General features: G+C 43.3%; 1 protein-coding gene across 9 annotated transcripts in view; it reads left to right on the forward strand.

The window, feature by feature from the left end:
- The first annotated feature begins 5,363 nt into the window (after positions 1–5,363).
- Positions 5,364–13,424, forward strand: part of MYCBP2 (MYC binding protein 2) — a 200,107-nt gene continuing 192,046 nt past the window's right edge. For all 9 annotated transcript variants that reach the window (XM_082062862.1, XM_082062863.1, XM_082062865.1 and 6 more), the window contains exon 1: positions 5,364–6,160. In XM_082062862.1, the coding sequence (XP_081918988.1) occupies positions 5,379–6,160 (782 nt within the window). In that variant the 5' untranslated portion in view covers positions 5,364–5,378. The remainder of the gene's footprint in view (positions 6,161–13,424) is intronic.

Raw genomic sequence — 13,424 nt, forward strand, 5'->3', positions numbered from 1 at the left:
ACAAACAATGGCCAAATAGGCTTTGTCCATATGCTTTGAAGGGTGTTAAAATCTAAGTAGAACAATAAATTGTGGGTTGCATGCTTGCCTCTTGGTTTATCTGTTTACTATATGCTTCTAGAAATATCAGAAAAAGTATATGTTCTCGGGAGTAGTTGAAATGGGAAGTTCCTTACGGCTGCCCTACTGATACATGTCAGTAAGAAAACCATGTCAAGTGATCAATGTGGTAGTCCTTCGTAATTATAAGCCTACAGGACAAAAAATAATCCCTCAAGGAATGATGTGGCTAGTGCAGCAACAGGTATATACGTAGCCCTCAGAGTTGAGTAAATGCAATGTGATGATTCATGTGTAGAAAGTCTCTGTGTGCTTTCCCTTCAGTTTCCTAGATAGACTTCCAAAGCTTTCACTCACAATTCAGTTATCCTATATCCCTGGCAACCTGCTCTGACTCTGGAATTTGGACAAAACAGGTCAATTTTAAATTATTCGGAGAAGTCTCAATAATGTAGTTTCAGTCTTGTGTAAAAACACAGTAGAAATGGAAATATAACCTCATCCCATTTTTCTTTTTGGGATACACAAGATTATTGCTTGCAGATCAGCATGTCTGAACCGATAGGGTTTGGTTTGTTTTTCTCTACCAAGTCAATTTAGCTTCCAATACAGATCAGGTTTTTCACACCCTATAAAGGATGCAGGATTTATAGTTGTCACGTGTTGCATTATTTCTGGCAGAAGACTGGTCTTGATGCCCCAAGTGGATTTTTCCCATCCAATGTTTCTATAGCAGGACTCTTCAATGGGATTTCATCCTAATCTGTATTTTATTTCTTCATCCTGTGTGACAATCCAATAAACATTATTCCACGTGTTATATTGGAAAAGACTTGAGGTTTCCAAGTTTCAGTCCAGTTTCAGTCCAAGGTCTGATTTCAAGCCTTACTGGCATAGGTAGATTTCAATATCAAACTGCGCTGTTTCTTCCTTTAAACTGATACAATATTTTAAAAGCAATAGTATCTTATAAAACATTGCTAATATGTCATCCTTGTGGGTTTCTAATACTTCTTTTTTTGGTTCTTAGAACATTTTCCACTTTGTTTGCACACTACAGTGCTGCTGGTTAAAATGTTCTGATAATTCTTCTTGCTCTTTGAGGTGGTTGCAGATTATGCCCTGGTAATATTTCTTCAGCTGTGTTTGTCTTCATGTAATGTATAGATGGTTTAGACAAATATATATAGAAAAAAGTCTAAATTTCTATGTAAGGGGAAATCTGTTGGAATACTGTTAAATAATTAATTGCTACAGTCTTGAAAGGAAAAAAGTTGCTCATGAATACTACATTTCCTTGAACATGTACCAATTTTTATTTATTCTAACGCCAGTCACATCAACATGGCAGAAGTTGTTGGTGTTTTCTTGATTTCCCCAGCTAAAAGCAGCTCATTCCCTTCAGAGCTAATACATGTGGTTCAGCATCATGAAATGCTAGTGCTGTAAGCTTTTACTTTGCACACTTTTCGTGTGTGTACAAAGTGGGTTTTAAAGAAAGAATTTAAAAGAGAAGACAGCAGTTTGTTTGAGGTAGAACTGAAGTCAAACATTAGTGCAACAGAAAGTATAAAGACACAAGTGGGTGAAGGGATGCACAAAGGGACCTTTTGATTAGCAAGCTCTTTGGGATTTGTGACAGCTGGCATAAAAAATAAAATGGTTGGTTTTTTTAATTATTATTTTTAAAATTTATTTTCCTCTAGTATGTCTCTGCAATTAAGACTAGGAATACCTGCCTTGCAAAAAACATGACAAAGCAAATAAATTTGGAGGTAAGTTGGTCCTTTTATTAAAAAAAAAATATATATATATATATTTTGAATATGTGAGCCTTGTTTTCCTTCATTTGTGCTGTATATGGAAACTAAATATGAATAAGCGTAAGTTGTTGTCACCATTTCACCTGGAAAAAAAATGGATCGAGAGAAACAAGCGTCTCCATTGTAGGAATGGAGAACACGGCCTTGTCTCTAATATGGAGGCAGTACATGCCTGGCCTGTGCTTTTTGTCATTGAAAAACTCATTATGATATAAAAGCACAGGGCAAGAATTATGTTGCAAAGTTTTGTGGTTTTACTTCCTGCCCACCATAATACTGAAGTCCCAAAATAAAGGTTGTCAACTTAAAATAAGGACAGATGCACATTATGGAGTCAAAATGCCAAAATAGATTTTAGCTTTTTTGGAATTATGTGACAAAAAACAGTCCATTCAATTAATCTATTAACAGCCTCACAACACATCTTGACAGTGACACAAGCTTAGTGACAAAGAGATTCAATTTTTCTTTTCCCCTCATTATTCCTGGTTTAAGTCCTATTAGAAAAATGTGATGTTAAGAGCTAATTGCTTCAGGTGAACAAAGAACTCCAACATCACCTGATTGTAGTAAATTGCAAGTTTTATTGCAGAAATACTGAATTATGTAGTTCATAACTCCCTGGAAATATAATTGAGAAGTATGAAGGTTAGATTACGAAATCATGGAACTTTCTCCTTTACATCCAGTCATGCTGGACATGAGAGCTTTCAAATAACCTGGTGGAAATTCTTGTTCTGCTGTGTTGAAACTCACATTTGAACAGTGCTGATCCATGTGAGCAGTGACAGTGAACAAGACAGACTGTCAGAGTCTAATTCTGGATGACTTCTGAACAATTTGTTCTACTAAAACTTATTTATAAAGGTGCCAAGCGAATGAACGCAACTGCTGAAAACCCCACCTCATAGTAAAAGGGAGAGGCTGACTGTCAAGGTGGTTCATTCTGTAACAGCACATAGATGTTAGCAAACGGGAAAAGGGCTGAGAATTGTCAGAAGTAAGACACATTCTGGTTGCAAAGCACTTAATGGTAGCTTTCAGTTGACTGAGTTTGTTTTGATGGTTTAATAAATCCATCTTTCAAACGTACTGCTAGACCAAAAGCTCTGCAGATACACAAAGCAAAGGGCTAATCTGGTGCAAACAGAGTCTCCAACAATATACAACTATTTTTTTTTTTTTTAATAAAACAAAATGTTAAATTTGAACCTGTAATACTTTTAATAATTTTTTGATAACTGAAGGAGTGTAGTCAATACCAGCTCTAGCATAAGGCTGGTTCGGATGAAATTTGTATTCCCAAATGTTCTTACATGGCACAGTACTGGTATTTTTGCTCAGAAACACTCTTGGAGAAAAACTATGAAATACAGGTATCACAGTCATACTAAAGGAAAAAAGAAAAATGGTTTCTCCTGAGGAACAAACAAGACGTGAAAATATGGCTGTGAATGAGGAATGAAAATCCAGCTCCCAGTTAGTGCCATTAACAGCTTTGCAAGTAAAGAGAGCTTGGAGGTGGACTATAAGAGGGTCCAGAGTTATTCTTGTTTGGCAAATCCTAATTATGTTGTCAAACACTATTGTTTGACAACAGACTGAAGCTTATGGAAGGTGGAGTCTTAGCAAGATTCCCTCTGAAAGCAAAAAATACTCGAGATAATAAGAGACGTGGAGCAGCAGTTCCAGCTTGCAAACAGTAATGCTCACCACACTGCGTGTGGCTCTGTACAACACAAGCCCAGACAAATTCTCGAGTTTGGAGCAATATGCAAGAATTGCAATAAATTGCATCACTTTCATAAAAGTTTGCCAGCACTTAGCTTTTATGGTATGCACGTTGAGATGGCTAAAACAGTATTAGTGAAGAAGAATAATTTTGGGATGTGACAAGTGTTACACCAGAAGATAGTCCCTTTGTCAAGCATCTTGTGTTTGGTAAAAGAAAAATTACCCCTGGATATGAAGCAGCAGCTTACAACAAAACACAAAAATGAGATAAAAGGTGGTGTGTGGTGTCTTTGGGCTTGTTTGTTTGTTTGTTTTTCTTGTTCTTCCTTGCAGGAATGATTTTAGGTAATCCCAAAAGAGGAGCTAGAAAGACTTACTCTGATTCCCAGAGGGAATGCCATTTGGTGGTGCTTAGCACCATAAGATATGGTGCTTGTTTTACTGTAGCTCCTCTTACCACTGCTGGATTTTTATATTTTTTTTCCCCATATCCACTACATTGTAAGAATTATAATTGAAAGCTTTTCATATAGCTAGTATTTTAAATACTTCTTAGATGGTCTCTGGTGCCTCTGTGTTCAGAAAGTTGTTTTTTCTTCAGTGATGGCACTAACCTGGCTGTCTTTCTGCTACCTGGACAGCTATGTTTGAGAAAAACTGTATGAATTTATTGGTTTTGACATCCTCAGTTCTCTGTAAAAAAAAAAAAAAAAGTACTTGAAATTTGGCACGAATGGTTAAGTGTCAGTGGATGACAGGTTTAGGATGACAGTTGCATAGTTCTCTTATATGTGCTGTTACGCAGAAGGGAATTGTTTGCAAAAAATACTTATTTGTACTCAGAATCAGCAAAATTCCAGCCTTTATTTAGGCCCTCTTTTGGTGGAGTGAAGAAAAAAAAAAGGAAATATGACACCATCCACCATCCATTCCTTGGATGATGCTTTTCTGCAGACTGGGATCCAAGCCACATTTGGCTTGCAGACTTTTTTTTGTTTGTTTTTTATATGTACGCCGGCCTGTACACCTGAAGTTATCATCTGCATAAAGCAGTAGAAAGTGTGGCAAAACTGTAGGCCTACAGTTCTAACAGATAAAGTTATAGTGTAAGAGACATGAAGATAAAAAAGTAATCTGTGTGACAGGAGGTAATACAAGATGCACTGTAGGAGTGCCTACTGCTATACCTCCCTTGTCTTCTGAAAGCAGGTACGGCATCCTGGAACCAGCGAAGAAAACTTACAATCTTGGCCTAATGTGATTGCATTTAGGAATCCCAGCATTAAGTAAGAAGGGCTCTTGCTCCTAGAAAAGCTCCTGCCTCGCTAGCGTTACAAACCAAATTAACAGGGTGCAGGGCACTGGTGCATCAGGGCTCAGATGCTGTGTTGGTCACACCAGACTTCTTGCACCCAGGCCATAAGCTGATGCTCTGGTGCAGGGGCTCATGGCGATGCAACATGACTGCAAGGGCTGTCCCCACTGAAACCGGGAGTTCCTGAGCCTTGTCCAACTACAGCTGGACACCGAAATACAACTGTCAGACAGACAGACACGCACCCTCAACGGGGCGAAGGATAAGCTCCCTGTGACAACCTACAGGCCCCAGGAGGCCCGAGCCCAAGCGGGAATGACTTCGGGGACCTCCATGGGTGCCCGCGCGCTGCGGGACCCACCCGCTGTGTCCCGGCCCCGCGCAGCAGGTGCAGGCTCCGGCCGACCCCGGATTTCCCGGGGGCCGCGCAGGGGGCGGGGCGGCGCATGCGCCCGCCGGCCGGGCTGGCGGCGGGAGGGAGGTGGGGCCGGGGCGGCTGCGCGGAGAGGGCGGCGGCGCCGCCGCCGAGGAGGAACTCCGGTGGAGGAGCGGCAGCCGCCGGCCTCCGCCCCCGCCCCTGCCCCTGTAACGGGAAGGGGGAAAAGAGTGGCTGGGCCCTCCTCCCCTCTCCCCGCCGTTCCGGAGGCACACGGTCTTGCCTAGAGCCCGGCGCGCCCGCCGGTGGGAGGGAGCGGCGGCCGGCGCTGCGCCCAGGGCGGAGGGCGAGTGGGCGGGCAGCCGGGATCCCGAGCCGCCGCTTGAGGGGAGGAGAGGGGTGTTCCCGCACCCCCGGCCCGGCCCGGGTGGATGAGCAGCCTCCAGGGCGACGGCGGCGGCTTTTGCGGCCTCTCCATGGCTGGGCCCCGGCGGTGAAGGCAGCGGGAGCCGCCTGTGCCCGCGTCGCGCCGGGAGGCAGCGCAGCCACCAGGGGGCGGGCGGGGAGGGGGATGAGCGCCGCAGCCGCCTCTGCGGGAGCCGCCGTCGCCGCCTGCACCGGGGCCGAGGGCGGCTTCTTCTTTCCTAGCGGCGCTGGTCCGGCGGGGCCCATGGGGCCCGAGGAGTGCTCAGCCGGCGGGCTGGGAGCCCTGCCAGGCGCCTTGGCGCCGCCGTCGCTGGGCTGCCGAAGCCGCTACCAGCTGCTGCTCTCCGGGAAGGCCCTGGCCGACAGATACCGGAAGATTTACACGGCGGCGCTGAGCGACCGGGAGCTGGGGAGCCACCCGGGCAGGTAACGCACGCCGAGTTCCCTTCCCGGGCGCGACGGGCAGCCCCGGCGGCCGCCGCCGCCCCCTCCCATCGCCGGCTGGGAGCGGCCCTCCCCCCGGCCCCGTGCGTGCACGGCAGCGGCACGCTGCTCCGCTCCCGGCCGCCGCCCTCCTCATGCTCCTTCCTCGCTCCCTTGTCAGCGCGGTTGCCCCCGCTGCCTCTGACATGTGGCCCCCGCCGGGCCCCGGGAGACGGACGGGGTGGTGATGTAACCCGGTGACTGCCCAGGTGCTACCCCCTGCCCGCCACCCGGGCCCTGCCCTCGCTTGGCCGGCGTTACGGTGCAGATGGCGCTGCCACCCCCTTCCCGGGGCCCGGGCGGGGGGAGCAGTTACCTGTGCCCGCTCCCCTCCCCCAGCGCGGAGGCCGGGGTCTCCGTCACGCCCTTGCGGAGGATAGCGGTGTAAAGTCCCGCTCCGCCCGGCCTTCTGCGGCCGCCTCGGGGGATAGAGCGTTTCCTCACGGTGTCCATGTTGAGACCTCGGGCAGAGCTCGCTCCGGCCGGGGCCTGTCGTGTCACTGGGACGGGTTGAACCCTGTGGTCTCTACCGAGACGCGCCGCTGCCCTCTGGGCAGGGCACCCGCGGATCCCGCTAGCGGGACGTTGGTGCTTTGCCGTGTGTCGGAGCAGCCTTCAGCTGCCCTGCCTTATTTTTCCTCCTTTTTCGGTGATCTCTCCCTCTGCCGCCTTGTCGGCGGCCCCGGTGTCTGGAGAAAGGTTGCGTCCAGGGGGAGCCGGGGAGGAGTGCGCCGCACCCACCTAGTTCCCGAGTTCCCCCCGAAGGATCACAGAATCACAGAATGTCAGGGATTGGAAGGGACCTCCAAAGATGATCTAGTCCAATCCCCCTGCCGGAGCAGGAACGCCTAGGTGAGGTTACACAGGAAGGCGTCCAGGAGGGGATCGTGCCCCTCGGGGCTTCCATTCCGCGGGCAGCTTCTCGTCCTGCCAGCCAGCTCTCGGGCTCCGTCCCCGGGCCGCAGCAGGGTTGCCTGTTGCTCCTGCCGCGTTTCGCTCCCCTCGACCTGAGTGCTTGACAGACGGGCCGGGCCGGGAGGCGCCGTACGGTGCCGAGTGGCGGCGGGGAGGAGGCTGCGGGCTGGGGCGATGAGGGGCCGCGGCGGCAAAGCGCGACGCCCGCCGCCCCTCCCGCCGCGGCCCCCAGCCCGGCCGGCCGCTCCCGGCAGCGGAGGCGAGGGCGGGGTGCCCGGCCGGAGCCCCTGGCCTGGCGGCTGCTCGGTGTGAGGGGGACGAGGGGCGGGTTTCCCCCCTTGGTGCCCGGGCGCTCCCCATTGTTTCTCTCCGGAGGTCGCCGAGGATGCGGATGACACGAAAACCGGCACCTTCCTGTGTTCTCAGCCTTTGCTGGCCTTAAGCTGTGGTGTGGGTGGCCCTATCGTAAGGAGAGCTTTGAGTCACCCTTGTATTAAGTTTGTAAACGGTTGCAAAGCACTAGGTAGTTGGCTTCTTCGGTTTTGGGGTTGTATTTCTCAGTCTGACTGGAACAGCAGGGCTTCTTTTCCCCGCACAGAAAGGCTGTGTCTGGGAGTGGAATGAACGTAAGGAAATAAAAGAATAACATAACTTTCCCGATTTGCTTATGGCAAATCCTGGAAACATGGACTCCTAACATTGGCATTTCACATCTTTGCAATTACTGAGTTATTTTCACAGTGTATGACAGGGTAGCTATAGCTTTTTGTTGGTGTTCTGTTTGTTTGTTTTGTTTTTTCCTTATATAGACCTGTGTTTTCTTACCCCATATATTCCTTAGTTTAGAGCTCACGCTTCCCCCTTTAAATCTTCTCTTCCTACTTTTGAGCTTTATATCATAAAATCCTGGGACCGCAAGTGCTAAGTGTAAGGACATCAGCCACACAGCTTTCCCATAGTGTTCAGATATTTGTCTGAGTTTTGCCTCAATGTGTCTGTATTTTTTAAAGCTGTACTTTTGAATTTGTCATGTCCTCCATGTTTTTTAATTTCAGAATAATTCAGCTGGCATCTCTAGTACTTACAGTTGTATAAAATAATAGCTTTCGGTGGGTGTGAATGTTGATGTTTATTGTTCTTAAAATAATTACTGTTAACTACAGGGTACCATAGGTTGCATTATTTTGGGTTCTGTTTCTTATTAGCAGGTTCTTATGAAAATACCAGTTAAAAGAACAGGTGACATTTGTGGTTATGCTATGTTTTTATTCTTGAAAGCTAGTTTTAGTCATTTATCTTGTCTACCTTGTGTCATTTCACAGTAAATCAAAAGACCCAGATTCCTGGTGCAGAGGAAACAGGTTATATTAAGCTACTGGCAAGTAAATGGCAGTTAACACTGGTAGATACAGCCAACATGTATTGCAGGATGTTTGAGAGGAGTAATTTTCAATAATCAGCTAGTTGCCTGCTCTGTCTCTCGGTACTCACCCTCAACATCTTGTGTATCAGGCTGATGGCAGCCAGTATACTGCTTGTGGTCTGCACACTCCAATGTAGGGTTTGAGGACTTCAGTTACCTGGTAGTCTTAAACAGAATGGTCAAAAATGCTTTTTTACAAAAATGGTAAAAATCCCAAACATTTTCTGAAGAGATGCTGTGAAGTAATTTGTGACTGCATCTCATTGCGACAGTAGATAACAGTGCCAGATAAAGTAATTGGAGGTTACGATAATATAGTTGATAGTGGTTTTTATCTGTATGGAAAATCTGAAGCCTATTAATCTGCCACTAAGAGTGTGACTAGAAAAATATCTTGAAGTAGCTTAAAAAAACTAAATAAAATTGTTTATTAGCATTAACAGAATTTCTTCCTGTGCTCAGAGAAGACTCTGATTTGAAGAATGATGGCACAACCTGCTTGTAATGTTTTGACACAGAATTTTTGCTTCAGGTCTGCAGAATTGTACTTCGTGCTTCTTGTGGTGTGACCAGCACCTGCCTCAGCAAGGGCTTTTGTTCCAAACCTGACTTGATGAAGAACTAGAAAGCAGTATGAAAATGTAGACAAGGAAATTAAACATTGTGGAGATTATCTGAAAGTCACAAGTGAGATTAATTTCACATTTGCAAGGTGTTTGTGCTGGCTGTCATCTGAAAGTGATGACTATTATATGTTGGGTAGGATGCGGTAATTGGCTTTGAAACAGAACTAGTGATGCTTTGCATTCCCTCATGTGATACTAGCTACTGTGTTGTGAACACGTTGGTCTCCAAAGGAGGTGGTTTGGCCGCTGTGCTTGTTCCCCCTGCCACGTTGACATAATTATTTATATAGTCTCTTACAGTCACAGATTAGAGACTCGCTCTGGGTTAAAATTAACTTGGCAAAAATGACTCGTGGTAATCCAGACTAATTCCCTGATCTGGCTCACCTTGTGATTTTGCTTGTGACACCGTGAGGTGAAGGGCCACACAAAGATCTACATGCAGAGAGGTAGGAGCAGAGAAGCTGCTTTCTTGCTAGTGCCAGTCTAATAATTTCATGAAAGGAAGCAGAAAAAAAGAGCTAATCCTGCAATGTAACATAAACTGTCTTTGGTCAAATAACAGTGTTAAGAATCACTTACACTACTGTTAGCAGTGGGAAATCAAGATTGGTTTGGAAGATAAATCTACTCTGAGTGTGCTTAATTTGTAGTCTCTGTTTTGTGGCTACTGAAAGATACAAAAATGACTAAGTAATGGCATAATGGCTAGTGTAGCCATGAAAGTGTAAAACAGTAGTAGGAAGTATGAGCCTCTTCAGAGAGCAAGTGAAAACTTCTTGCTGTTGGAGTGTGGTCTCATATGCTGGGTTCTGAGTGGATGTAACTGGAAGTCTGCTCTTTGTTACTAAAGTAATATAAGTTGTTAACTCCTTTCAGTCCTGAAGCCTTGGATTTGCGAAGTAAGGTAGTAAACTACTATTGCTGATTTTTCACATTTTGCTGTCTTCAAATACACACTTTTTTTGTTGTATTGCTTAACAAACATCCTCACCCAGCTGAGTTGCTGCTGTTATCTATTATGCATCTCTGGGGTTTCCCTGAACTGTCAGTCCATTTATTCTTTTTCCTATGTATATACTACCAGAAATACCAGTTAGTCTCTGTGTGTTCTTTGAGATTCTTTGTCAAGAATGGAGAGTTATACAAATTTGTAATGGCTCTAGTGTAGCCTCTTTTGCAATGAAGATGTTCACTACATAACTTTAACTTAAAATTTCAATATTACAATGACAATATACTCTAAAATGGCAGTAACTTCATCACGAGGTCAAAGTGGTTTCATCTGTTTTACAGCTTATCAAGTGATCTTTACCAAAAAGTTTTGTTGTTGTTGTTGGTTTTGTTTGTTTTTTTTTTTCCCTGTAGTACATCAATTCAGGCACTATAAAAGTAACATCATGCAGATCCAAGAATCATTTCTGAATAGGTTCTCCTTTGGTTCCATTTGCACTTTAAATTACTCAAGAGAACTGTGTCTGGATTCCTGTAGTAACATCAAGTATCAGAGATTCAGCAGTATTTATTGAATAATATACAATATTGAAAATTTCTAACGCTCCTTAATAAAGGGAGACATTATTTTTGAACTCGTCAGGTGCTTAATTTGTTTGCTGCATAAATTTCAGTAGAAACATTCTATCATTCAAGTCAAAACTATCAGCCATTTGAAAATACAAATTCTTTTTGGAGGTTACTTTTTTTGTCCATTACTTCATTGCTAAAGTTGCCACATTTAATTTAGATCCTTCAGAGGAGAAAAGCTTCTATTTGTGTTGTGGGGATAAAACCACCAAACAAATCTCATGTTGTGAAGTGGCTTGATTGAGTTTAAGGAAAGTTTCAGTGATGACTGGAATGTAAAATTTCTGATATTAACCAGAAATCGGATGGATGTTTTTCCACCCATTTTGGCTGAAAAAGAGGCAGACAACTTACTTTCATTTTATGATGATTCTTTCTAGTAGATGATATACATCCTCTGGAGCAAATTGATCCATAGGTTAGTCTTCAGGCTTTTTGAAGTTAACACAAAGTCTTCCTGTATGCCCCTTCTAATGCCCAGTAATGCAATGCTTATTTGGCCCTGTGAGATTTTAAGTATATATTTTTCAAATTTTATTGGAGAAATGCTACTGAACCACTTCATCTTTGCCCTGCCAAGTTATTAAAGAATTTGTAGAAACCATGTTTAGAAAATTTAGATAAGTGAAATTTGTGTTAATTTGATTGTTGGTGCACTAGAAAGCTTTGATTTCTTCAGATCTAAAGCCTTTACAAAAGCTGGAAGCTGTTTTTTTTTCTTTGGGACTTGATACTTTTTTTAAAAAAAACAAAAACAAACTGTAATTGCAGAAAGTTTGGAAGCATTCGATTGAAAAAATAAAGATTAAATACATAAACACTGAGAAAACGGTAGAGGTGTTTCTTGTAAAGTATTGTGCATTCCATATTATATTTTCCTGTTTATTCCTGTGGAAAGGTTTGCTGTGTAGCTCCCTTCCAACTGGAATATTCTAGTCCATTCTATTCTTCTGTTTTTTTTTTTCAATTCTTATATTTGTAAATGTCATTTCTACCAAAAAAAAAAAAAAGTTAAAGTCCTTATGTAAACTTAAAACTTCATTCAGTTGGAAAATTTGTTGTGCTGTTGAGTCTTACATTAAGCTAACCTGTCTATTAGAAAAGCTGATAAGAGTTGCTGTGTGCTGTAGGCTTTTTAGCTGCAGTATAGTGAAATATTGCGCTGTTGGTTAATAGGGATTAATTAGTGACTAAACTGTGTATTTTTACTTTATATTTTGATAAGGAAGACAGTTTTACATAGTAGTTCTTCTAAAAATGCTGTAGTGGTTGCTTTGTCTAACACTGTATTTGTGTTAGTGTAGAAAGCATAGTGATGGAAGCTGGAAAGAAGCTAATAATGTTGAGAGACTTAAGATGTTTATTTTATTAGTGTGTATATATATATATAAAAATACTGTATATAAAATATTTGAAAAATTATAAAACCTGGAATCCAGGAGAATATTCAGGTTTTGTGTGTTGATAGAAATGTTTATCCTTTTCACAAAAATAGAGGCTGAGACAGCCTTAGAAGTCTACTGATGCTAACAGACAACTTTGTCTTTTGTAGTCATGCATCCTTCTGCTCCTTCGTTTGGAAGGAAAGTGCACATTTTGCAAAGGAGTTAGTGCATGTGATTTAATCACATTGTGTGATTTTTTTTGTGTGTGTGGTGTGAGTGTGTTTTTTTTTTTTTCCCCCATTATTTGTTTTGGGTTACAAAATAGCACTATGTGGAACCTTTTGCTCTTCAGTTAAAAGTTCAGTTGTAGGCCAAACTGGAATTGAACAGAAGTTACGAAAAGCTGTTAAGCTATTCCTTTTTTTTTTTTAGCATTGGGAATGTGCTTGTGTGAGAGCGTGTCAGGTATTAATAGTAGAAGCTACAGTGCTTGTGCTGTTAATTAGTGACATTCCGAACGTTCACCAGTGGAGAGATTGGTGTGTTCTTCCCCTAATCAGTTTGTTACTGAATCATGTGTGTCGGGTACCTAACTATTTAGCTGTAATATTTTGGTCATTATTGGCTGAGCCTTTTTAGTGTTCACATGCTAATTGGCTCAGGAAGTGTTTTTTTTACTAAGGTAAATAATAATGACAGCAGGTTATTGCCTCTTTTTCAGTTTCCATTACCCGCTCTTAGGTTTTGGCATCCTTGTAGGTGTTTTTCAAGCGTAGGGAAGGCCTTACATTGTTTTTCTTTATTGCTAGGTTAATCCTTGATGTTCGATGATCTCTTGATATTGTTACTGCTTTTGAGGATCTTGGCTGCTCAGGTGTGCTCCAAAATAACGTTATTTCATGTGTTTAAAACTTTTAAAATAATTTATCCTTTCTGAATGTCAGGTTTGAGATTACAGATGAGAGTATTTGTGGGAACAAGGTTGTAGGTGTTGGTGTCTGTACAATGGCAAAGTTCTTAAGAGTGGCAGCTCATATGGCTGAAATATTAGCATTATAGTTTTAGTAATTAAATCCATGTGAGGTCATTGCATGATTTTTTTTTTCCTGTGGACAATGAAGTCTCTTGCACTTTAATCCAGCAAACATTGCTTGAACATTCTGCTGACTTTCACAGAATTAGGAATTTTATTATGCACACAGAAGTAAATATAATTCCTAAGTGGAATCAGCATATTAGATTTTCAACGATTGTGGTTTATTCTGCTTAATATT

Source organism: Streptopelia decaocto (genome assembly GCF_964273445.1).
Source record: "Streptopelia decaocto genome assembly, chromosome: 1".
Lineage (NCBI taxonomy): Eukaryota > Metazoa > Chordata > Aves > Columbiformes > Columbidae > Streptopelia > Streptopelia decaocto.